Source organism: Meles meles, chromosome 3 (assembly GCF_922984935.1).
Source record: "Meles meles chromosome 3, mMelMel3.1 paternal haplotype, whole genome shotgun sequence".
Taxonomy (NCBI): domain Eukaryota; kingdom Metazoa; phylum Chordata; class Mammalia; order Carnivora; family Mustelidae; genus Meles; species Meles meles.
The window spans coordinates 52130120-52157346 of NC_060068.1; the positions used below are offsets into that span (position 1 = coordinate 52130120).

Consider the following 27227-nt stretch of genomic DNA (forward strand, 5'->3'; position numbering starts at 1 on the left):
AAACATGGGTTTTACTCTAATTTATCTAGATGGCCATATTACTGCAAAAATGTTCCTAGAAATTAAATTGACTAGCACTACTGAACATTAATCTTTTGTTTCAAAGAGACTCACTATGAAAACTTGTAAAATTTTATACAGAGCTTCTACTCGAATGAAGTGAATTTCTTAAAGTATAAACAACTGACCTTTTAAGATAACACACATTTGTTATTAAATTAATCTAAATCTGTGTTCTCCTCCAATCACGCTTCCATTCAACCACGCTGTTCCTGCCACACTAGCTTCTGCGGCTCCTCAGTTACACCAAGGAACACTCTTTCCCCAGACACTCAAGGAAGCTATTCAGTCAATAAACACCAGCATGGCTCTAGCCGTCTAGAGCTGATATCTGTTCCCACAGGCCAGTAATCATGCTGTGCTGTTAAAAGTTTTTACTATTACTCCTGCATATAACCATACAGAAAAGTTCTTGGTTTGGTTCGCATTTCTCTTCAAAATTCATTAGGAGCCCAACTTGGATCACATGTTTTAAAAAAGCAGCTGCTCCTATGTACACATACACACAGAGACACACACATATGCACATATACACACTACCTAACCCTTGACCTTATCCCATACACTCAGATCATTATCTTCTTGACAGGCTTCATTTTCGTAGCATTTATTGCACTCTGACATAACACAGATCACTGCCCAGCAGAGACTGTGTATTAAGTATTTCCTAAGTGAATAAATGCTGAATTACATATATTTTCCAGTCTTCTTTATTAAAATTTTAAATTATTTTAATAATTTAATTACATAATTAAGGAACATGGGTATAGAGCTAAGGAAAAAGAAGTCTCTTAATTCCATAAAATGTTAAGTTGAAAAAGACTTCACTACGTCAAAAACTGTATTACAAGCCTCCGTAAGAGGAAAATCATTAAACAGTAATACTGGACGAAGCAACCAAGTTACTTAATTAGCTTTGTAAAATAAACAGTCTTTAAGTGATCTGACACTGACAGCATGAAGAGAAAGACCTAGTTAAGAGTACAACTTTCTCTTGTATGAAGTGTTCTTTGCTTCATGTAGAACATGAAAGTTGTTGCCTCAGACCTGTCTGCTGCAGAAAGACTTACTCTCTGCAAAAATCTGCCTCTACTCTTCTGGTGTCCCGCACCAAATTCTGATGAAAAGCCTTAAGTACACGATTTAAGCGGGCAGGCAAATCATCGGTCTAAAGTTCAACTTAATGGCTCATTGCCTAACTCACCTGAATTTATTCATGAACTTTAATTTCCATTCTGAAAGAAATTTCTTTTTAAAAAACAGCTAAATCTGAAGAAATATCAAACTTAACAAGGCAAATAAACTTTCAAGTCACCATTTAAGTGTTAAAGTTGAACTAAGTGTCTTTCTTAACTAAATTTTACCAAGCCCTATATTTTACCTCAAATCCTAGTTCTGACACCTAATATTACTGTTTATTGATTTTCTTTCATAAAGGCTCGTGGTACTTTTTTTTGTTACAGTCTTTTTCAATTTAACATTTTACAGAATCAAAGATACTTCCTTTTCCTTTAACCAATACCCTTGTTTATTCTAGTCTCTGAAGTCTAGGCTTTACAGTGCACAGAAACAGTGGTAATAACAGAGACTCCCATCTCAGCTCTGCGTCTTACCTGTTGTGTTATCTTGTGCGAATTTATGATTTTAAGCTTTAGCTCCTCGTTCATAACAAAAGTGAGGTTAAAAACAACACTAATCTTGTATGGGGTAATTATAATACTCCATAATAATATGTAAGGGCTAAATGAAATAATGCATATAAAAACTCTGCAAGTAGCTGGTTTCTAGCAATCACTCAATGAATTCACTGTTTCAAACATTTCCTGAATGCCTACTATGGGCGAGCACTGTTCTAGGCACAGGCACTACAGCTCCACTAATTGTTAAATGTAATTCTGGCTCTTATGGAATTTACATTCCACTTGAGGAAGACAGATAAGTAAAAATACATCATATGAGATCATTTCAAGTAAACACAACTGTAGCAAAGAGATAGTAAGAGAAGAGGGGAATATAAGGGGCTAAGAGGTTATTTCACGCAAGGTAGTCAGAAAAGGCCTCTGTGATGAAGCAACATTGGCACAGAAACTGACTCAGCAAAGAAGAGGCTCCATGCATATCCAGTGTGCTTGCTAACATAAGGATGGTGCTGGGTGGTCGATAACCCTTGTTGACAACAATGCCTTGCATCTTCCAAACCTTTTCACAGGCTCTGGAAAGCAGTGCAGGAGAATCAGCCTGTGGAGGGTGAGGGAGGGATGGCTTGGGCACTCACTAGCTTTATTATCATGAGAAAGTTAAATAAATCCTAATCCTAGATTGTCTAGTTTTCTGTACTTCTGAAGATAGGAAAGAGAATCCTTTGCTGTATCCTCCAGTTAGGCATTATGATGATATACTTGTATTTTCATGGGTAAGAAACAAATAAATAGGAAGTGAGCAGTAAGTTGCTAGAAACAGAAATATATTGAAACTAAAATAGCATTCTTTTATGTGGGCTAAAAATGAAATCTGGCAAGATGGAAATGAGATGTTTTACAGCATATTATATGGTCAAAGACATTAACTTCTTACACAAATTAAATCAAGAAATAGCTTCTTGTTATAAGAGTATAAATAATTTCTTAAAGAAAGATATATAACAGATAATACCACTATAATAAAATCCATATCAATTTGTTCTTCAGTCATAATTGAAAACTGTCCAACTTCTACAACCTCTGCTTTGTGATTTTCTTTTAAAAACATAATATGATTCATTAAATAATATGTATAACAATATTTACAACAAACAGATAATGATCAGCCTATTTCAAATACCAGTACTTTACATCAGGTTAATAGTCAGCTAGATAAACTTCAAATTTCTACCTCATAAAACAAACACACATAGCTCCTTAATCTTCTATAGCTTTCAGTCTACAGTTATTTTCATAGCTAGTGCTAACAAAATGATGAGATAATCAGCTCCACATCCAGCATTAGGGGTTTGGGAGAAAGAGAATAATTGACCATTTAACAGTCCACAGAATCTGTTCCATTTATCTAGACTCATTTCATGGAAAACTTTATACAGAGAAGGATATAGCTTTATTTGAAATTATATATTCTTATTCAAGTCCAGATATGCATTTTTATGTGCCTCTTTTATGACTTTGGTCTCTCAATTTAGACCTGGCTCAGCAAGTAGAAAACGCAAATATTTGGTCGGCTGTAAAATGGGATATCAATATCTCTGAAAACCCAGTTGCATATCTTGTTGACCTAACATGGGTAAAAAGTATCTTCACTGCACTGAACTTTATTTCGAGCTGGAATTATACTGGAATTCAAGTTCATACTTTTACATGTACAGGGAAGGATACAAGACTCCTGTCACAATGATAGAGGGAGGGCAGTGGTAGAGAGGTTGAAGACAACCCCTACATTTATGGTTTGCAGCTAAGTATTTGGTGGTAGAGGTTCCCCCCATTATTCAAAAGTTTGCTTTATGCTCCTCTGCTCTTACAAAAGACTCAGTACCTGTTTTAGCTAACAAAAGACATTCAAAGAGGATTTTCACTTTTGTGAAATGGTAATTGCTTCTTTGCTTTAAGTCATTTTGGCTTATAAAAGGTTTCATAGAAAACTCTACTTTTGAATAGTGGGGAAAACTGGTGCCATTTATTAAAAAAGGAAGAACAAATTTTGGAGTTAAAGGTGATAAACTCAGTTTTATGTAAAGAGTAGAAAAAATCTCATGTCTTTTGGGAAAGACATAAATGTAAGCTAGAAATATAAATTTGTAAGCCTCTGGCATATAAATAGTAAATGGAACTGCAGGAATAGATCACCTTAATCAAAGAAAAGAACTAGAATTCTGTAGAACAACAGCAGTTATTCATTGATGGAAGAGGAAACATTGACAGACTTCTCTGTTTTTCTAGAGAAAAATGTGACAACCTGTTCCAAACTAAGGAAAATTTTTATAGGATTTTCTGAAATTAAAATGGGGGAAATAGCAAATGGAAAAATATAAATGAAGAATAAGCCAATCTTGTAATTCTAGAAAATTGGGCAAGGAGGCCAATTTCTTAGCCACAGAATTGGTGTTTAGCAACTGTCAAAATCTTCTGTGAAATCAATGTTACGGCTCAACCCCTTGGGAATGACTGAATAATATAATGTGAGTACAAATATAGACATTGTGTTCCTGACTAACAAAGTACAGTCTAACAGTTGTTTTGATTTTTTTTTTTTAATTTCTTTAGCGGAATCTGGATTACACATAGCATTCTTGGGAATAACACTTGCTTCATATTAAAAGTCATCCCTAGATATACAAAAATTGAATTGACAGACATTTACCTACAAGGTTTTCTGGCTGTTCATAGCTATACTCTTCTTCTTAGAAGATGGCCTCAAAGACAAGGACTTTTAACCACCTCAGTCTAAAGTACTCAGAAGCCAAGCCAGCTCCATTGCTCTACTTTGGGCCAGGTCCCACAGACTTTATCTTAAAACACTAGCCATGTTCATGCCCATTCTTTACCTCATGAATCTCCTAAATGAAAGCAATGTGTTCTCTGCCAGATCTTAGAGGTAAAAATTACCTAGAACAATCTCTCACCTAGGTAGCTACCTGTTGGCTCTATGTAAGAAACTTATGATTTACTGTATTTGAGAAAAGTAGTGTAGTTTTTAAAACTTCTAATGTCTTATAATATATGGTAAACTTAATATCCAAAATTAAAATTCTAATTTACTCATAATTGCTGGACATAGTCTTTGACGTCTACATCTTAAAATCTTGTATAAACTGAACTCAAAATCTAAACCTTATAAAGTAAAACAAAGTCTTAAGTTTTTTTTTTTTTTCCAAAGTCTTAAGTCTTTCAAGGAAAACTGGGAATGAAAAAAGAAAAAAAAAAGAATAGGCCATTTGTAACCCAGCAAACACTGAATAAAAGGCAACCCATCTTAATAAAACCAAGGAAGTGCTATGTTTTGACATTAGTACCAGTGGTCATCACAAAGCCCTTTTGTTTCCAAATTTTTATAAATAATCTAAGAACTTTATTTGTTGTTGTAAATGTTAACTCACATTTAAAAAAGAATACATGTGTGTGTGTGAGTGTGTGTGCGTGTGTACATAAGTGCACTTACCTTAGGAATAGGATTCAGCAGAACTACACCTGATTTCTTAGTGATGACCTGTTTTGTTGTATAGTGATGATCTATAAGCTGAGGAATGTTTGAAAAACCAGTGCCTTCAAATCGATATAGATTCTGGAGGAAGAATAAAGTAGAATAAATATAAAGATATCGCTTCAGCAAGACTACGTTCAACAATAAATTAAGTTTCACTAAGAAAAACTATTGTACAAATGTATATACTACTACTGAATGGATAAGATGGCAAAAATAAAAATAAATAGATAAAACTTTGACATGCTGAAAAATTTTAACTTTCCATAAAGAAACTAATTTTTATAATGACTAAACATAATTCAAACTGTCAAAAAAAAGAAAGAACAGAAGAAGAAAATGACCTTGAACATTTTGTTAATGATAATCACAGGAAATAAAGCATGAGAAACACTTGGCTTAATAAACAAGACATGCATTTACATAATGTTTACATATATGTCCCATCTGATAAGACTTCCAAGATCAAAAAATAATGTCAAAAGTTTGAGGCTATTATATTATATCCAATATAATAAATATTTGAAGAACACCTCAGATGATCACTATTTCCTACTTATCAGTATAGTCGTAATTGGTGTTTCTCTTATGGGGTTATTCATGTTTTATTCTTTCACCAAAAGCATCTAGTCCTTTACACATTATTGACAAAGAAATAAAATACACAGTGACAAAACTGCAATTATCGGCACGTGCAAATCTTGCACTTTGTGGTTTTATAACGTTAGATAAGTAACATTTTCTCAAACTCTGTCACAACCCCTTTTCTCTGTCTTCACATTTCAAAAAGGCATGCAGGTCAGTTATCACATGAATAAACTGATAGCAATAAATTTAACAAAAAATATCTTACTGGCCGTACTTTTCAATGCAGGAAGCACTGGAATGCAATGTAATGTAATAAATACTCATATTGGATTGTTCACAAAGTGTTCGCCCTTACATGTGCAAATACCAACATGAATGTGCTCTAAGAAAACTCTATGTTAATAAATAAGAACATTTAAAATTACCTAAATTTGGATATTATTTATATTACTGGAAGATTATTTTCATAGTTAAAAGATAAAAAAAAAATAAAGCTCCTTTTCCAAGTATAAAATAAGATTCAATTTACCAGAATTCAATTTATAGACCACTTTTATGTGGATATTTATTTTTTCAAGTGAGGGTCAAACAGGAGTTAGCTTACTATAAAACTAATCACAGAATGTAATTCGACTCAATGCAGTTTGTGTAAGAGTCAATTCGGGGCAAATTGTTAATAAATTGCCTAAAGAATTTTTGTACATTGCAGCCAGACCTACTATGACAAATTAACAATGATACTTAAGAATATTTCATACTGAAGACGCTAATCGATTATTAGGCATGCAATGCGCTGAGCAAGTTCTCTCAGTGTCTCAGTTTATTCACTGCTGAAATGAATATTTGGATCCTGTCAAAGAGTAAGTATGAGGCTTGACCAAATATCAAAAAGCAAACCCCAGTGCCTAGTATATGGCACATGGTACACACTCAATTATTAAATCACCAAAGCAACAATAATCCCTGGGCTACAAAGATAATTCTAAACCCAGATATAGGAAAAGAAACGTTTTCAAAGACTATTTTAAATCACATTTTCTTAAGGAAATTATCTGTAAATAATCAGATATCCTGAAAGGCATTCTTAGATTAAATTGATTAAGAAATAAAGAAATGTAAAAGGTTATAAAAGTGTAACATACAACTACAATAGTAACAATGGTAATATTTCAACCAAATATACAGCATTATATCCTTGGAAGTCACTGAGAGTAGCATTCTCACCATGCACAAAAGAAAGTATTTAACTTTAACTGTAAGGTGTTAATTATTTTGATCCTAAAAATCATTTTACAATGGATATCAAACCATCAGGTTGTACACTTTAAATATATACAACTCTATTAGTCAATATTTCCTGACAACGCATTCCTCCATAAAGTTAAAAATCTATATACTGTTTCTCCCTTAGTCTGATTCCTTCAGTCCACTCTTAACATAGCATCAGGAGTTTCTGTTACAGCAGATCATTGCCATTACTTTGCTATATTCTTATCTCCCTCAGAATAAAAGCCAAAGTCTTTCCCATGGTCTATAAGACTCTACATAATCTGTTTTCTATCATCTCTCTTACCACTATACACCCCCTCCCAATACTTCCCACCAGCCATGCTCATTTCTTTCTTGTAAAGCACACCATATATACTCCTTAGGGAGTTTACATTTGCTGCTTGAATAGTTCCTCAGATGGCCATATGGATAATGGCTCCCTTATTTGCTCCAGTCTTTCAGCATAAGTCACCTTTTCATTGAGGTCTTCTCTGGCCACCCTATATGATATTCAGTTCCCCATTTCCTCACCCCAACTAAATTTCTTATCTTCTTTTCCTTACTGAATAGATTTTCTCCTCAGAACTTATCATCATCTAATATCATGTATATTTTATTTTTCTTATTTATTGTCTATCCCCTTCTCTAGAATGTAAGCTCATGTGGTGATAAATTTTTACATTCATTTTGTTCATCACTGTATCATCATAGTCTAGAACACTGCCTGGCATATACTGCCTGGATAAATAAACATGTATGAATAAATGAAATATTATGCATATAAAATGAGTGGGAAGCTAAAAAGACAAATAAGATAATTTGGAGATGAATACTGAAAACACACACTCATGCAAACTCAACACACTGGAGTACAATGTTTAATAAAAAGTAGGTAACGTGACAAAATTTACACAGAATCAAATTTCAAATCAGCCACCAATGTCTTACATAAAATTATAACACACCTCTATAACTAGAGAAACAGTGAATGGAATAATGGGAATTTTCATTTAAGAACATATCTAACTTAAGTTAAATAGAGTTTTCTGCCACTGACATAGTAATCGTTATGGATGAAGACAGTGAGTGATACAAGCAGCAGTACTTACTTCATAGGATGAAATAAGAAACTGATTTCTAGCAATTATCCTTTTAAAGCAATCAGTTCGACATCAGTGAAGTTCTGGAGTCCTAACTGCAAAACCAGTTAACTCACTTTCTTAATGATGAAGATAAAGTAATGAATCTAAAACAACGTCAAGATGACACATGCTTACAAAGTTCAGCTAAGCCTTGAGATAAGGTCAAGAGCAGCACATTCACAAAAACTGTTGAGGACTTGTTTCTTGATACTCTCAAAATCCCAAATATTATAATTTGACCTTGTTATAAAACTGTATAAATTTCTTGTAGCTCAGATGACATGAGATTTGGTTCACATACAAATGGATTCTTTTTTAAGTTTTCTACAGTTTCGACAATAATACAACAGAGAGAATCCAGACTAAATCAGACACTTTTTCTTTGGACTAAGGTTGCTACTAATATGACCTCTTAAGTGAATTCCAACAGAAGCAACAAAAAATAGTAATACAGAATAAATTTTTGCAAATTTCTACAAAGATTATTTTGTTGATTGTCATATGTATTACATGACTAAGTATCATGCAATATGTCACTAAAAATAAAAAGTATGAATAAAAATCGATAGAATACAAATTTTGTATAATATTAATTATATAGATACATATAATTAGAATGTATCAAAAAAGCCCCAAAGAATATATACTGAACCCAGAAGATGGTGTATGAAAACATTTATTCCATCTAGAATTTGTTTCTGAGTTATCACGGTGCTACTTAGGAATTAATCATGCATATGGATGAAAAGCATAAAAAACAGAATCTGATTTTGTTGCTATACATACTTGCAGAGTACTGTTATACTAATAAGTCAGATGGGACAGAATATACACATAAAAATGAAGAGGGGATTCAATGAATGTATAATCTGAAATAATATGCCTGAATAGATCCCCTGAAAAAGAACTGAAAACAAGCAGGCTTAAGGAAAAGCAAGCTAGCAAGATAATTTCTGAAAGAGGCAGCTGAGATGAATAAGCTAAATAAAAAACAAAAGGCTAAATAAAACATTCCTTTTTTTGGTAAAATCCCTAAAAATGAAAATACAAAACATAAGTGCTAGCTTTCTCAAATAAAAATGGCACATGGAATACTTATAAGTAACTCATTAAACCGGTACACAGGATGGATTGCTGGAGAGTTTGGGAAAATAGCATTAATAAGTTTCTGTATGTCTTTTCCTAGTTACTTTTATTCATTCTTCAGATGTTGTCTCAAACTTAACTTCCTTAAGTTTCCCAGTTAAAAGCTTTTATAGCAATGTGTATCTACAGCTTTATAATTATTACTTTACAGTTTATAATTATATAAAACGTGTGATTTATGAGGGACTGTGAGCCTCCCTCCTAGACTATAAGCTCCACAACTATAAGCTCCACAATTATATCCCTGGGCCTGAAAAGTACTCACTCAATCAGTATTTCCTGGAAGTTAATATTTTTTTTTTAAGATTTTTATTTATTTATTTGACAGATAGAGATCACAAGTAGGGAGAGAGACAGGCAGAGCGAGAGGGAGAGAGGAGGAAGCAGGCTCCCTGCCAAGCAGAAAGCCCGATGTGGGGCTTGATCCCAGGACCCTGGGATCGTGACCTGAGCTGAAGGCAGAGGCTTTAACCCACTGAGCCACCCAGGCGCCCCTTGGAAGTTAATATTAATGAGGTTTTGGAAAGCCTTTGTTTAATTGTTAAGAAGAAAGTCTCCTTAGTCTTTAATCATGTGTTAGGGACACAGAAAATGATATCTTATGACAGTTTATTTTGACTTCAAGTTACTTATTGCCTTCTCTTGGATCCTTAAAGGATAGGAGTCGAGTGATTAAAATAACTCTAAATATACAACAGCAAGGCACAAACTTGCAAACAACTGTCACTCAAACAAGTTTAGGGTTTACTCGCTTTCACTTAAGTGAGAAGTCTTCTTTAAGGCTCATGGCATGAATTAAAAAATACATGTAGTTCAAAGAGCCTAGAGATTGTGACAACAACAGAACAAAGTAAACCAGTCTGGTACATGCAGAGACTAAATCGTGGAACTTAGCACATAACAGACATCCAATAAATACCTGGTGAATGAATCAGGGATTTAATACATTAAGGTACCCATTTTTATACAATAATTACAACATCCACTTTGGAATTATTTTTGTTTTATTGAGTGATATCCCTGGGCCTTACACATTACTCCCTCAATTAGTATTTCCTTTATAAATGGTTAAAGAAATAAAGAAATAAAAGATGATATGCCATTACACAGAGGATTTTTGTTATATTTTAAAATATTTATATTGTTATTTTTAATTCATCACCATATTATTTCAAATTTTTTGGTTCCATCACCCCCAATTCTGCATCTTTAATATTTCCCTGTTAATGAATTCCATCAATGTCTTACCTACTAGGTTTTAAGTTCACTGAGAAGTAGGCCATACATTTTTCAGTTTTATCTCCTTACACTGAATAACATGGTTCTTTACAAAAAATGTTTTTTTAGCAAATGCCTGTTATATAAATAAATTAGAGAAATATAACTGGGTACTTTCCCATTAATAATAAGATCTTTCTGGAGCACTTTTGTTTTACTATATGTATTTTTGTTATATCATACACAAAAATAAGGATTTGCATCTATATTTTCTTAACAAATGGAACAATGCTATTTGAATCTCTATGAAAATCTATCAACATTTATGACACCAAATAAACAGTTTTAGGAACAAATCCTAAATATGTTTAGGTACAAACTGTTAGATCAAATACCCTAACCAGGCTGTTAACTATGGAATAGGTCAGTGACTAACGCTAGAATTACACTGAGACTCAGATGCTCCTAGATATACTTAACATTATCTGGCTTTATGAAATTAATATATTTAGTGTCTGATTAAAAAGTACAACCCTCTTGCTTGAAGAGCTAAGACAAAAGATAGATATTCTTTGCTAGAATAGTGAAATGTAGAAATTGCAATTGATCATTCATAATGTTCATATAATCCTCACAGCATGTAGAGTTTCACCACATGTTAAAAAGTAACTGTGCGATACATTAAAAAAATCCATCTTCAAAATAATTGCCATCCTACACTGCATGTGACAGAGACAATGTTGCTAAAAATCCCATTATCTGTGATTGATGAATACCTCAAACTTAAAAATATAAATTCTAAAACAAGACTTTCATTATTATTTAAATTTCACAAATAATCATATGGAAACCAAAAAGACATTTTAAAAGTAACTTTTCCATTACACAAATATTTTTTGAGAAAATACATTTGTATTTCTTCTCAAGTAAAGTCATCACACAATGGTAAAAATGCCTAATATCTGCATAGCACCTTATACCTTACAAAATACATATTTAGTGATTTGATTTCCCGCAATCATGATATAGGCTGTTAAACCCATTACTTTGCAAACCATGGACCTTCTAGAGAGCAGAACTGGGGTGGAATCCCAAGTCTTATGATAACAAGTTCATCGCTTTTTTCATGTTATTTGGTATTTTTCTCATTTTCTAAAATCTCATCTTTATGTCTTCCTCTCTTAGGACACCCATCCCATCATTTATGTACAGACTTTATAATCTATTATTAGATTATAAACTCCTTGATGGACTATAATAACTGATAATGAATTCCCCGATTTATTGGGCTCTTCCAGGCAGCACATATATGAGGAAGGAAATGGGATAATTTTAACTCATGGAATATTTACCCACACAAAATGAAAAAGAACTAAAACTCTCCAAACAGTCTAGATCATCTCAAAACTCTTATTTTCAACTGACTGAAGAGCACAACATTATACAATAAGAATTAACTAAATAAAATTAGGCAGTGGAAAATCTGAGGCCTTCACAGATATATAAGAACTCTCATCCTTAATAGAGATCTCAGCAAAATTTCAATGACAGAAAGAAGCTAAATAAAATCTTCAAATGTGAATGGGCAACAATTTCTTATTATCAGAATATATCATACTATTCATTTTAGTCACTTACAAAATGAAAATATTAAAGATAAGTGTTAATTTGTAAGTAGACCCCTTCCTTTTGGTTTCTAAGAACAGTAATTTAAATTCCTACAGCTACATTTTATTTATTTATTTATTTGCTTATTTATTTATTTATTTATTTATTTATTTATTTTTACCTTACAGTTACATTTTAAACTATAAGTGGTAACAAGGGAAATATTTCAGTCTTGTTTAATGCATGACATATTTTTAAAATAGTAACTTTTAGAGTTTAGAAAATAGAGGGAGACATTCACATAAATTTTAGTTTATACTTTACCTATAACTTTTCCTTCTATAATTAGCATACTGTTTTATAAATATTGCCAGCATAGTCACAGGTTGGAATAGGGAAGCTTATCTACATCCATAACTTAAAGGCACATACAAATTATAAAAGAGTTTGCCAAGGAAATGAGGAAGGACACATTACTATAAACAGTAGGTTGGATGTACGGATGTAGGAAAATATGATTTTGAAGTTGAGGTCTGAATGCTACACAAAATTAACAATGCTATGAAAATTATAAACCTTGATGGATTTATTCCTTTTAACCCATTTGAATGGCATCTATTTTCATTTAAATATAATTTCTAGATGTGAATATATGAAATGCCACTGTATACTGAAATGGTCACTTTCATGGTATGTGAATTTCACCTCAGAATTACAAATACATACCTTGATATACATATACACAGAGAGAGGGAAAGATACATAGATATATATCTACCTAAAACACTTTGACCTTTATCTAGCAATAATGGTTCACTCTGTTTGTAAGATAATTAGTAGCATTCCAGTTCCTGAACATAAACTGAAATCTTAGATAACCAGCTTGAAAATGCATGCTATTTGAAATGCTGGAGTGAAAAATGACAGAGGGCTTCATACATTAAAAATATTAAAAATTTCTCAGTGGGTAAATTTAAACAAAACTGGGAGATTACTTTTCATCTGTTCAATGCTTAATCAAAAATAAAACAAACACTGAGAAGTAGTTTAGCAGTACTTAATAAACTTCAATAAATAATCAGAAGCAGCAATGTGTACAAATCACTTTCAAAATTTTCCATCAATTTCTATTTATTGCTTATTAATGCCAGTAAGGAACAGCTTACTCATAAAGGTGAAAAAGGAGCCTTAAACCTAAATTAATAATAAAGCTAATTTAACTATCATTGTCCCATTTATTAGGGAATTTCATTATTCCTATTTAATTACAAATATCTTAAAAATCTCTCATGGTGTATTTTTTTTTAAAGATTTTATTTGAGAGAGAGAATGAGCAGGAGAGAGCACAAACTGGGGGAGGGGTAGAGGAAGAGGGAGGATCAGACTATCCACTGAGCAGGGAGCCCGATGCAGGACTCTGTCCCAGAACCCTGGGATCATGACCTGAGCTGAAGGCAGATGCTTAACTGACTGAGCCAGGTGCCCCTGTCATGGTACATTTTTGAAAACAATTTTAAGGTCTAGTTTCAGGACCATAAAATTTATTATTAAATTTATCCATGAAAAAAAGGAAAAATTAAAATAATATTTTTAATTTTTAATTTAAAATAACTTTAATGTTCATGTTCAACTTAAAATATTTTAAATGTTTAGCTTATAATATTTTAAATGTCTGGAGCACCGGGGTGACTGTTGGTTCAGCTTCTGACTGTTGATTTCGGCTCAGTCATGATCTCGTGGTTGTGAGATCGAGCCCTGCATTGGACTCTGTGCTTCGCTTGAAGTCGGCTTGAGATTCTCTCTCTCCCTCTCCCTCTGCCTCTCCCCACACTTGTGCTCTCTAAATAAATAAATAAAATCTTTAAAAATTTGTATTTTTTAAATGTTCATGCATTTAAGTTTAAATTTATAACAACTATTTGTAATTTATAATAACTCAAGATATATATGCCCTTAATAAGATGAATATTTTAGTGAATTTTTGCACACTGTATTGAAGGAATTCAGAAAAAAGTAAAATTAAGTACTAAGCATAAAATGTTATGGGCACTTATCATAAACTATTCATCATTTTATTATAATTATAGCATAATGAACTGCATAAAAATATACATATAAACTAAATTGAAAACGTACATCAACAAATTGTATGATAAAGTGTCTCCTTTGTCCATCAGAATATACAGAAAGGACATATTCACCAGGTTTCCCATGACTCTCTCGCACCAAGAAGTCTCCTTGTTGTTTTAATAGATCTTGCGCTTCTATTCTGGGAATTGCTCCATGGTACCAGTCCTGTTCTGCCAGGGGCTTCTCACTTATAGGGATCGTATCAGAGAACTTGTATAAACATTGAGAAAAAATAAATAAATAATAAATTAGAGAAAATAGGAATTCTTCCTAGTAAAATTCATAGCAATTGTAAATACTTCTTACATACATTCCTCTTTTTAACCAACCAATTAAAAGCTTCATGATGAATCTGAATTTTTCATAATTTTTAAAGAAAATATCTCTTGGAACACCAGTGTTGAAGTTCAGCACAAATACATATCCTTCAATACTTTGTTTATTCTGTCTATGGCTGTTCTATCTATAGATATTCTATCTACAGATCTATAGATGCATACAATATTAGCCTTTAGTGTTAGAATTTATAGTCTTATTCACCATAATATAAAAGAAATCCATATATTTAAAATTTACCAGAGAATTACAATAAAAGGGAGTATTATCAGAGAAATTTGTCACAAAACAATTTCATTTTTATTTAAATTAAAAGTTAGTTATTTTTATGGAATAAACTTTCAACAAGACAGGCTGTAAACTGCCCATGTCCTATGTTCCAGAAGCAATATCTAAGGCTTCATTTGAAGCTGCCTTGCTACCGTGCCTTCCCATTCTTACCCTCATTCCCCTGACTGGCTTAGCCATTACCACTGCCACATGGCTGGTCCTGATCCTGTATAGCAATGGCCAATAAAGCCTTAGGAGAAATAGCATCACCTGAAATCACCACCAAAATCATAAACACATGGCAAAAACAAGAGAGGACGATAAGCCACAACCACGGCAGGAAAAGCAGATTATCTGTTATTTTATGAGACCATATGCTAAAATAAAAATAAATAAATAAACAGATAATTAAGGAGCGAGTGTATGTCCTTAAAATGTTTCTAACTGATAATAAATGGAAACACATTTTCTAGTTACAAGTATAAAGTTTGTTTTTATCATTCAAAGAACTAAATTGCCCCAGATGGTTAAGAGTACTGTATGGGTAAGGAACAGTAATATGCACTAACTCTTGAGATACTTAGAATACAATATACACAATGTCTCATGGGAAAGTAATTTACAAATCGGAGAAATTAGAATTAATAATAAATGAAAGGCAAATATTCACATATACAGTCTCTCAGGCTGATGTTATGAACTCTGTGTAGAGACAAAGTATGACATCTTTGCGGTAAATGAAAACTAGTTGTGAAAATAGCCTTCATTAATGGATAAAAGACCTCAAAGTGAGACAGGAATCCATCAGAATCCTAGAGGAGAACATAGGCAGTAACCTCTTCGATATCAGCCACAGCAACTTCTTTCAAGATATGTCTCCAAAGGCAAAGGAAACAAAAGCAAAAATGAACTTTTGGGACTTCATCAAGATCAAAAGCTTCTGCACAGCAAAGGAAACAGTCAACAAAACAAAAAGGCAACCCACGGAATGGGAGAAGATATTTGCAAATGACAGTATAGACAAAAGGTTGATATCCAGGATCTATAAAGAACTCCTCAAACTCAACACACACAAAACAGATAATCATATCAAAAAATGGGCAGAAGATATGAACAGACACTTCTCCAGTGAAGACATACAGATGGCTATCAGACACAAGAAAAAATGCTCATCATCACTAGCCATCAGGGAGATTCAAATTAAAACCACATTGAGATATCACCTTACAACATTTAGAATGGCCAAAATTAGCAAGACAGGAAACAACGTGTGTTGGAGAGGATGTGGAGAAAGGGGAACACTCTCACACTGTTGGTGGGAATGCAAGTTGGTGCAGCCACTTTGGAGAACAGTGTGGAGATTCCTCAAGAAATTAAAAATAGAGCTTCCCTATGACCCTGCAATTGCACTGCTGGGTATTTACCCCAAAGATACAGATATAGTGAAAAGAAGAGCCATCTGTACCCCAATGTTTATAGTAGCAATGGCCACGGTCACCAAACTGTGGAAAGAACCAAGATGCCCTTCAAATGGACGAATGGATAAGGAAGATGTGGTCCATATACACAATGGAGTATTATGCCTCCATCAGAAAGGATGAATACCCAACTTTTGTAGCAACATGGACAGGACTGGAAGAGATTATGCTGAGCGAAATAAGTCAAGCAGAGAGAGTCAAATATCATATGGTTTCACTTATTTGTGGAGCATAACAAATAACATTGAGGACATGGGGAGATGGAGAGGAGAAGGGAGTTGAGGGAAATTGGAAGGAGAGATGAACCATGAGAGACTATGGACTCTGAAAAACAACCTGAGGGTTTTGAAGGGGTTGGGGGTGGGAGGTTGGGGAACCAGATGGTGGGTGATAGGGAGGACACATATTGCATGGAGCACTGGGTGTGGTGCAAAAACAATGAATACTGTTATGCTGAAAATAAATTAAAAAAAAAAAAAAAGAAAGAACTTATATGTCAATATCATCAACTTTAAACTCTTGGGGCCTCCATCTTTTATATGAGGTACTTAATTTCATGGCCTAATAATAAAATTGCTGATTTATATTTTCTACTAAAAAAAAAAAATAGCCTTCATTGTTTTGTACCACTGAAGAGGTCCAAACCTTTTAGGTCAAAGTTCCATTTTACATTATCCAAAACCCAGCCTACTGATTTAAAAAAACAACCTTGAAAAATCCCAAATGGACATCAAAGAAGAGCTCCCACTTTGGTTTCTACTTCTTCCACTTATTATACACTTAATTTCTTAAATAGATACATGGTGTGACTTACACAGAAGCTTTTAGTAAGCTAAATAAGGCTTTTCCTTTAGTACTAATTATGATAAATATAATATTTATAAAAAATTTTAATCAGTGTTTCCAAAAATGGATTTAAAGAACAAATTATATAAGGAACCAGCCACAAGTATGTGGTAAAAACAAATGCATAATCCACACAAAATTTAATTTTTGTGTATACTAATAGTTTATAATTCTTAAAATATGTAGTCAAAATTATTAAATGAATCTTTTCCAAAATTTTATCACACTGTATCTCACTATAACAAACACCAAATTTTTTACTAACAAAAATATTTCCATATTTATAACAAAAATATTTCCAAGTGTTGCCAATGGCGAAAGTGTTTTGATTTTTTTTCTAAGAAAAAAAATCAATAAAATAAGAAATTCAATGTCACCTCCTTGCAAAGAATTTGTTTTCTTCATTATCTTTCAAGAATGTCTACATATTAGAAAGGTATCACAAACAAGGATGTCAATGTGCTTGATTTCTTATCCTATTCAACCTATCCTCCCAAATGTTGATTTATTTAGAACAGTAAAATGCAGAGCTTGGAGAAGTCATTAAGTAAGAAGGGCATCTGAAGTACAAAAGCTTAGCTAACAATGAGAAATTCATTTAAGGATTTGAATGTGAAGAATCTATTTTGGGGGTAAATCATCTTGAAAGAACATCTACATTTGTTTATTTGCTTTAAAAAATAAGTGAATGGGAAGGAAATTACCCTACTCTATCACAGGGATTACATCCAGTCCTTCGGATTTATTAGTTTCTTTGGAATAGAGATCTAATACCAATACAAAGTGTAAGGTGGGGGTACCTGGGTGGCTCAGTCAGTTAAGCTTCTGATTCTCGATTTAGACTCAGGTCATGATCTCAGGGTTGTGAGATGGAGCTGTGTTGGGCTCTGCACTCAGTGCAATCAGCTTGCCTCTCTCCCTCTGCTCCTCACTCCCCCCACCACCCCATACCCCCTGCACTGGAGCCCCTCCCCCAGCATGTGCGCACACTCTTTCTGTCAAATAAATAATGATCTTTAAGAAAAAATAGTGTAAGCTGAACAGTTTGTGAGTGTATGCATGCGTACATGCATCTGTATACACATACACAGGGAAATGTCCTATATATGCCCAGTCTGGGTCTATCAGGTTTTACAGGAACTTCTCTGCAAGCAATGAAAGGAACATTTTTATTAACATGATTTCAATTAAATTCCAACACAATTCTGCAAGCTTGTTAGTAATGGAATGTAGAATGCATCAGCAACAAAATCCAACATCCCAAGAGCTGTCATAATTACATCAAAAAGGAAACAAAGCTTTTTACTTCAAAAATATCTTTCTCTTTTTTTCTTTTTTTTTAAATTGTGTTATGTTAGTCCCCATACAGTAAGCATTAGTTTTTGAGGTAGTCTTTCATGAAATATTATATCTTTCTAATCCTGAGTAGGATAAGATTTTCCTTGTCAGTAAGTTAAGATTTTTGCCCAAGCTATGGGGGGAGGGGTTCTTTTTTTGAAGTCAATAGTTAATCTAACATAGTTAATTAGTTATACTGAATCAGGCAAGTTTTCCTGATTGACTGGGCTAGGTGTTTAGTCATTTTTCCTGGGCCTTATTCTTAAAGAACATTCCAGCAAAGACATATTGCATTTGGGGCGCCTGGGTGGCTCAGTCATTAAGCATCTGCCCTGGACTCAGGTCATGATCCCAGGGTCCTGGGAATTGAGACCTGCAATAGGCTCCCTGCTCAGCGAGAAGCCTGCTTCTCCTGCCCTCTGCTACACCCTCCCTGTTTGTGTTCCCTCTCTCACTGCATCTCTCTTTACCAAATAAATAAATAAAATCTTTAAACAAAATAAAACATGTTGGGCTTAGTGAAATAAAAAGATTTGTTTAAGTGAAGAGGCAAAGAGGAGTCAGTACTAGAAAATGAAAATATTTTTGGCAGGGGTGGAATAAGGGCCTATTTTTTTCTGGTCCTATTCAGCCTAATTTCCAAGTATGTCATGAAAATCTGTATGCCTTTACTTATTTCTTTAAATATATTATTTATTTATTTGAGAGAGAGAGAGAGAGCACACACTCAAGTAGGAGGAGAGAGAGAGAGAGAACCTCAAGCAGATTCTCTGATGAGAGGGGAACCCAAAGTGGGGTTCCCTCTCACAACCCTGAGATCATGACCAGCGCCAAAACCTAGAATTGAAGCTTAACCCACTGAGCCACCCAGGTGGCCCAATTTGTATGCCTTTATCACAAATATTTCAGTGCAAGAAGAGCCTTTTTGTTGAGAGGCCAAAAAAAAAAAAAAAAAAAAAAGCGGGGGCAACTAGCTGTCTTGATCGGTAGAGCCTGAGACTCTTGATCTCAGGGTTGTAGATTCGAGTCCCACACCAGGTATGGAGATTACTTTAAAAAATAAAATCATGGGGGGGCGCCTGGGTGGCTCAGTGGATTAAGCCGCTGCCTTCGGCTCAGGTCATGATCTCAGGGTCCTGGGATCGAGCCCCGCATCGGGCTCTCTGCTCCACAGGGAGCCTGCTTCCTCCTCTCTCTCTGCCTGCCTCTCTGCCTGCTTGTGATCTCTCTCTCCGTCAAATAAATAAATAAAATCTTTTAAAAAAAAATAAATAAAATAAAATAAAATCATGGGGCACCTAGGCAGCTCAGTAGGTCAAGCATCCAACTCTTGATTTTGACTCAGGTCATGATCTCTGGGTCAGGGATTGAGACCCCCTCATTGGGCTATGTGCTTGGCATGAAGTCTACTTGATATTCTCTTTCCCTCTTTCTCCCCCTCTCCCCACTCATGCACACATTCTCCCTAAAATAAGTAAGTAAATAAATAAATACAAGCTTTTTAAAAAATAATAAAATAAAATCTTCAAAAAAAATCAAACTCTGGATTCTATTAAAATCAGGCACCCAAATAAGAAGCGATTAAACAAAAAAGAAGAAAAAATAAAACAGCACGGAAAACATATAAGTAAACTTCACAAGGAACTAGGACAAGCTAAATAAAACTTACCACAAACAAAAATTTTTAATGAATTTTTAATAACCATAAAAATGACATTTAATTCTCTTTTCTATTCTTATATAAATTTAGTAATTAATTTAATAATCTAAGTAAAGAACTATTTCAAATCTGGTTTAATATTATACTGAGGAGAGAACAAGTAATTTGGGGTTTTGAACATTTCCAAAAAATTCCATAAAGACCCCTTTAATTTTAAACCTATATATCACTGGAAAATTTTAGATTAGGAATCAAACGTCATGCAGAAGTAAGAGAATGACTTACTTGCAAAAGGTTGGAATAGGTCTATTGAATAAGAATCTGGCTGGTAGTAGTAAAAGCTATTTTCAGGGAAAGGAAAATGTAACCATAGGCAGAAAGTATATTTTATACCATTTAGAGTGTGATAGCTGAACAAATGCTTAACCTAAAATGAGAACAAGGGGTGCCTGGGTGGCTGAGAGGGTTAAGCCTCTGCCTTCCGCTCAGGTCATGATCTCATGGTCCTGGGATTGAGCCCCACATTGGGTTCTCTGCTCAGCATGGAGCCTGCTTCCTCCTTTCTCTCTCTGCCTGCCTCTCTGCCTACTTGTGATCTCTCTCTGTCTGTCAAATAAATAAAAAATATTTAATAAAAATAAATAAATAAAAATAGAATGAGAACATGAATAATAATGTTCTGCCTGCTACATTTTTCCAAATTTCTAAATAATTCTGTCTTGAATTAATGGAATGAGTTAATTCTTAAAACAATGAAAAATAAAAAATATTCTAGATATTTGATCTTCATGATCATTGCCTCAGGCTAGACAAACAGGATGTAAATGTAATTAATTAGAGCAATGAGGCACTAAGGCCTATCTGTAATTCTACAATTCCAATGTTTTTAGCAATAAAGTAGAATTGATCATTTTTTCATGTACTGACATATTTAACCAAAACAAAGATACTTCACCTACTGTTTATTTTCCACAATGAAACTAGCAACAAAACTCTTATTCATAAATTTCTTGATTAAAGATCTATTGTACTTTTTGAGAACTTGAGTTTGTTTAGTCTTCAGCCAATAATATAGCTATTGTCCAGCATAATAACTAGTCAGAATTACATGCTGATCAGAGATTTGCATTCTCATACGATTCTTTCTAAAATTTTACCTAAAAAGATAGACAAGTAAGTCAAACTCAAATATTACCTTACTTCCACAACTTCCCATTTCCTTGGTCGCCTTTTTGTGTACCTTTTTGGATCTCTCATAAGAGACACTCTCTCTAGCAAAGTAATTTTCTTAAAAGACTTTTGCTTTTGGTTTAATGCCTCTGCTTCTTCCAATACCTTCTGATTTCCTCTGGCTTTGTTTTTTTGTTTTTGTTTTTGTTTCTCCTTGTTACTTTAGTTCCCTTACTCTTCTCTTTATTCATAATCATCTTCTTTTTTCACTTTATTATTTTTATCCATTCACTTTTTCCAGTTGTACTTACGACTCTCATTCATGCTCTCTCACCTGATCATTTCACTGCTTGTTTTCTACAGTTTGATTTTTTCAGTAGCTAATATTTTCTTAAGCTCATACAATAGTATATATAAAATGTGCCACAATATCAATAACAACACATTTCAGTCAACTAAATATATTCAGTGCTAATTTCATGTTACATATATCAACTAAAACTATTACCAACTCATTCTAAGAGTCATATCTCAATAAATTTAAACATTTATCAGTAAGTTGAGATTTCTGGTGAAGAATACAGTATCAGTTGGACATGATCAGATCATTTGTTTTAAGTATTTGTTCAAACATGTAAAGGAATAGATGTACTCTCTATATAGTAAAATGACAGGTTACAGAAAATAAATCCAAAAAGCCTCTCTTAAAAATTTTATGTGATAATGCTAATTGTTCAAAGCTAGCAATTCTGAGAATAATATTTAGTCTTCTTAAACATGACTAAATAGGCAGGAGAATCCAATGTATGTATGATAGTGAGATGCTACAAGAATTTTATTTTCCCTTATTTCTCATTTTTCTACATCTTAGTGTCTGGGGAGTGGGAATGGCTAGAAAAAGGGGAGGTAAATTAAAGCTTTAGGAATAAACAAAGAAAACTCAGGTTTAAAATATATAATATTAGGGGCACCTGGGTGGCTCAGTGGGTTAATCCTCTGCCTTCGGCTCAGGTCATGATCCCAGGGTCCTGGGATCGAGCCCCACATCGGGCTCCCTGCTCAGCAGGGAACCTGCTTCCCCCTCTCTCTCTGCCTGCCTCTCTGCCTGCTTGTGACCTCTCTCTCTCTCTCTGTGTCAAATAAATTAAAAACATATATATATATATATATATATATATATATATATATATATATAGTATTTAACCTGAAGTTAACAACATGTCTTTTTAAAGGAGGTACAAGGTTGCTCTGCTAGGCTTGAAGGAGAACACTAAAAACCACAAGCACTTTATTACGTTATGCGTGAAAAGAACTACACTTCCTTATGCCAATGGTGGAAGCCAAGCACTATAATACGAACATTACAATGATGGACAACTGAAACATAGCTGAATTACAATTTTCTAATTTTCTAAAATGAAGCAAGCCAGCAAATCTTATTTACTATATTATTCTATATAATGGAAGCATATCTTTATCTCCCAATATTTTTATTTTCTAAATTATAGTATAAAGTAATTTTTAAGTTGTATATATGTATACCAATTGTATAGCAATATGTATAGAAAATATGAATTTTAAAGAAGCAAGAGTTGAATAATTTTTTAAGTAGGCTCCATGCCCAGCATGGAGTCCAATGTGGGGTTCAAACTCATGACCTTTAGATCAAGACCTGAGCTGAGATCAAGAGTTGGATGCTTCACCCACTCAGCTATCCAGGTGCTCCAAGAGTTGAATAATGTAATTTTTCTGAGGTTTTAAGAACAATCATTTAGACCAAAATGTACTTTATTCTGGTTTTAAAGAACACTTTTCAAAGAGTACTACTATTCGAAAGGTGTGATCATAGCACTGATACAAGTAGTACTCACAAGGGGCTATAAGATGGAACAAGTTGTTTGCTCAACCACTTACTACAGAAATTGTGCAGTAAAAGATGGATTTGAGAAAGGGAAGTGTTCTTGATATGACCAGAACAGATCTCATTAAATAGAATGTGACTTGAAAGACTTCCAATGGAAATGGATATGCACAATTACCAGTAGGTTTCCAGATTATGCAATTAATCCTAATTTCTCTGGCTCTGACTTTAGAAGCAGTCTCTGAGAAATAGTTCTCAAGGCAAGATTATAACCTCCCACAGCACAGGAAGATGCTGGATATGGAGTAGTTCTCAGAGCCCAGTTACTAATGAAAAGGTTATTTAAGGCTTTTAGTACTTTGAGAAAAAGAACACATTCTTGGAGCTGTTAAAACATGTTTAAAAACTACTCAGATCATAACAATAAATATTAAACATCAACCATCAAATGCTATATTGATTAAAGACAAATTCATGTATCATCTAATTATCTCACATTCTTCCTTCCATCAAGACTGTTGATCGAAGTATTCCATGGGACTGTCTTCATATAAGCACTACATTTTAGCCACATTATTAAAAATGTTGAAATAAATAGCTACAACAAGTCCAATGGCAATAATATTAATTCTAGTTTCATTTCCTTATGTATAATGCAATTAATTTCCTTATTTTATTTAAAAATACACTTTAAAGTTCCAATTTTTACATGTTCATTTGAATAAAGAAACAGTGATATCATAGTTGTTGCTTTTTTAAGATTTTAAATTAAATATGCTTCCACATACAAAATAATGGATCTGGACCTCCGCTGTGCACCATATACAAAAATTAACTAATAATGGATCAAAGACCTTCACGTATTAAGCTGAAACTATAAGACATTCAGAAAGAAATAAAGGTGAAAATTTATATGATCTTGGATTAGATGATTTTTTAAAAAATATGCCACCCAAAAACATGTACCATCAAAGAAAAATAGATAAATTGGACTTTGTCAAAAACTTTTGTCAAATGATATTATCAAGAAAATGAAAAGACAGTCCATAAAATGAGAAAAAAATGTGCAAACCATATATCTGTTAAGGGGCTTGTATCCACAAAATATAAAGAACTCTTATAACTCAAGAATTAAAAAGCAACCTAATTAAAAAATGTTCAAAGAAAAGAAACAGTCATATCTGTGAAGGACATATACAAGTGGCTAATAAGTACATGAAAAGATGCTCAACATCAGTAGTTAAGGAATATGCAAATAAAAGATATATCACTTCACATCCACTAGTAATAGTATAATTAAAAAAAACAGAAAGTAACAAGCACTGATGACATTTAAAGAAATTAGAACATTCATATACTGCTAGTGGAAATGTAAAATAGTGCAACTACAGGGGGAAAATGTTTGGCAGTTCCTCAAAAATTTAAATAGAATGCCCATATGACCCAGCAATGTAACAGAGAACACTGAAAATACATGTTCATGTAAAAACTTGTACATCAATGTTCACTGAAGCATTATTCATAAGAGCCAAAAAGTGGAAACAACTTAAATGGCCATCCACTAATGAATGGGTAAACAATATGTGACAAATTCATAAATGGAACATTATTCAGTCATAAAAAGGAATGAAATACATCACATGCTGCAACACAGATGAAACCTGAAAACATTACACTTATTGGAAAAGACTAGACACAAAAGGTCACATATTATATGATTCTATTTATGTGAAATGTCCAAAACAGGCAAATCCTTAGGGATCAAGAGTAGATTAGTGATTGCCAGAAAATGGGTAAAGGAGGGAATTGAGACCAACTGCTGCTAGGCTGGACTATCTTACTAGGGAGATTGAGATGTTCTGAAAGCAGATAGTAGAGATGGTTGCACAACATAGTGAGTATACTAGAAACCACTAAGTGTACAATTTAAAATGATAGAATTTCATGTTATGTGAGGTATATCACCACAAATATTTTAAATATGCTTAACTATGCCATTTTGACAAGGTTTTTAAGTTTTTTACAGAAAAAAATTGTTTAAAGCAATAAAAAATATTTCTATTTTATATTTACCAAATTAGAATACTCTAAAAAATACTATACTGTGTCAGAAAAAATATTTAATTATGATTAAGTAGTCTCTAACTTGTTATGCTTCTTAAATTATCATACTTAACACCTGAAACCTCCATATTCATATTAAGACCCAAGACCTCAATTACCTGTGTGTTTAGGAGACCGCTTCTCCAAATAAGTAGGATACACCTAATGATTTAGAGAAAAACCTGTGTGTATTTATTCAGAGTGAACAACAGTGTCATGAACTGCAGACTGCCTCAGTGTTTTTGGTTCATGAGATTTCTGAATAAATAAAGAAATACCGAAGAGCGCTTAACTGATAGAAGTAATGATCTCCTTCAGCTCGAAGATCTTAATAGACCAAATGGGCCTTGAGGAAGTGAACATTCTCTAGAATTCTCAATTACAGAGTGAACAATTTTTTAGAAGAAATGGGCACTTCACAGCTTTCAGGATGTTGATAATTTATGAAAAACAGATCACAATATATATTTGAACGAGGCACATGCTTTATGGGAAAGGCACTTCAATTCACTCCAGTAAAAGTAGTTTGTTAATACCAAAGTTTTAACTATATCAGTCACTGTCAATTTGGTAATTTTTTTAAGAATAAAGTAGAGACCATTTTTAAATGGAGACAATAACATGGAAAATAACTTCAAATCTTAAAAAGTTAAGATTTGTACCATTAATTCATTAAGATTGTTCAAATTATAATGTTAGGATAGGCAACCACGTGTAACTTCATCACATTGAACTAACTGTATTTCTTTTGTTTCTATACATAATGAGTGTCTTTATATACATAAAAGAAAAAAACCTCGCTCACCCTCTATCAACCCTGATTTATCAAAACAGGCTCCACTAGAGCCAAAAGCTGAAGCTCTCATAACTATGAACTTCAAAGTGGCGTATGTGACATGAAGTCTCAGAAGCCACTGTTGCACTCCCAGACAAGTGTTTGGAAGGCACAAAATTCTTAGGAATCCCAGGTTGTTGGGAAAACAAACATTGGGAGTGTCATCCCATTTCCACTATCTCCAAATTCTTATTTTTCTGTCACAAGCTAACATCTAGAGCTCTAAATTCCACTCTCTGAATTTTACACCGAAGACTAAAGCTGAAGATAACCTTGAGTTTGTAACAGGCCTTCTCTCACGTAGGTAAAATAGTTGACTAAAGGAAAATTGGGCAGGGAAAGCACCCTTCATAAATCAGCTCTCTAATAAACTCCTACTAGTTGCTGGCACAAAGACCTCCGACTAAGTGAAATAAAGGTGAGTGAATGACAACTTCACGATGTCTGGTGTTTTGCTGGCTTACTTCAATGATAAATAATTTTATGAAGTGTTCACTGAGTATCTGAACTTTCCTTTTTATGAACTGATTTTCTTGGGGCACTGGGGTGGTTCCATCAGTTGAGCATCTGCCTTCCACTAGGGTCAAGATCCCAGGGTTCTGGGATTGAGACCCATGTCGGGCTCCCTGCTAAGTGGGGAGTCTGCTTCTTCCTCTGCTCCCACCCACCCCCCCCACCATGAAATTACACGTGGTTGCCTATCCTAAAGAGATCAATCTCTCTCTCTTTCTCTCTCTTCTCTCTCTCTCATACGCACGTGCATAAATAATAATAATAATTTTTTTAAAAACTGATTTTTTTCTTTTTGAAGAAGACACTTGAACTTTCCTTTCAAGAACTACTTTTTCTTCTTTAAAAAACTTTTTAAGTATTTCGAGAACTCTTTTTCTTTTCTCCTAAGTCATCAAAACCTGTCCTCATAGTCTCTAGAATATATCATAGATTTCTAATCAAGCCTCCTATACTTTATTTTGAATGTCAA

The 27227-nt window shown here is 33.5% G+C and overlaps 1 protein-coding gene across 6 annotated transcripts in view; it reads right to left on the minus strand.

Moving 5' to 3' along the window:
- FER (FER tyrosine kinase) overlaps positions 1 to 27227 on the minus strand; it is a 466540-nt gene that overhangs the window by 252160 nt on the left and 187153 nt on the right. For all 6 annotated transcript variants that reach the window (XM_045999916.1, XM_045999920.1, XM_045999919.1 and 3 more), the window contains 2 exons: positions 14355 to 14558; positions 5206 to 5328 (listed from right to left, as the gene is read on the minus strand). In XM_045999916.1, coding sequence (XP_045855872.1) covers positions 5206 to 5328; positions 14355 to 14558 — 327 coding nt within the window. The remainder of the gene's footprint in view (positions 1 to 5205; positions 5329 to 14354; positions 14559 to 27227) is intronic.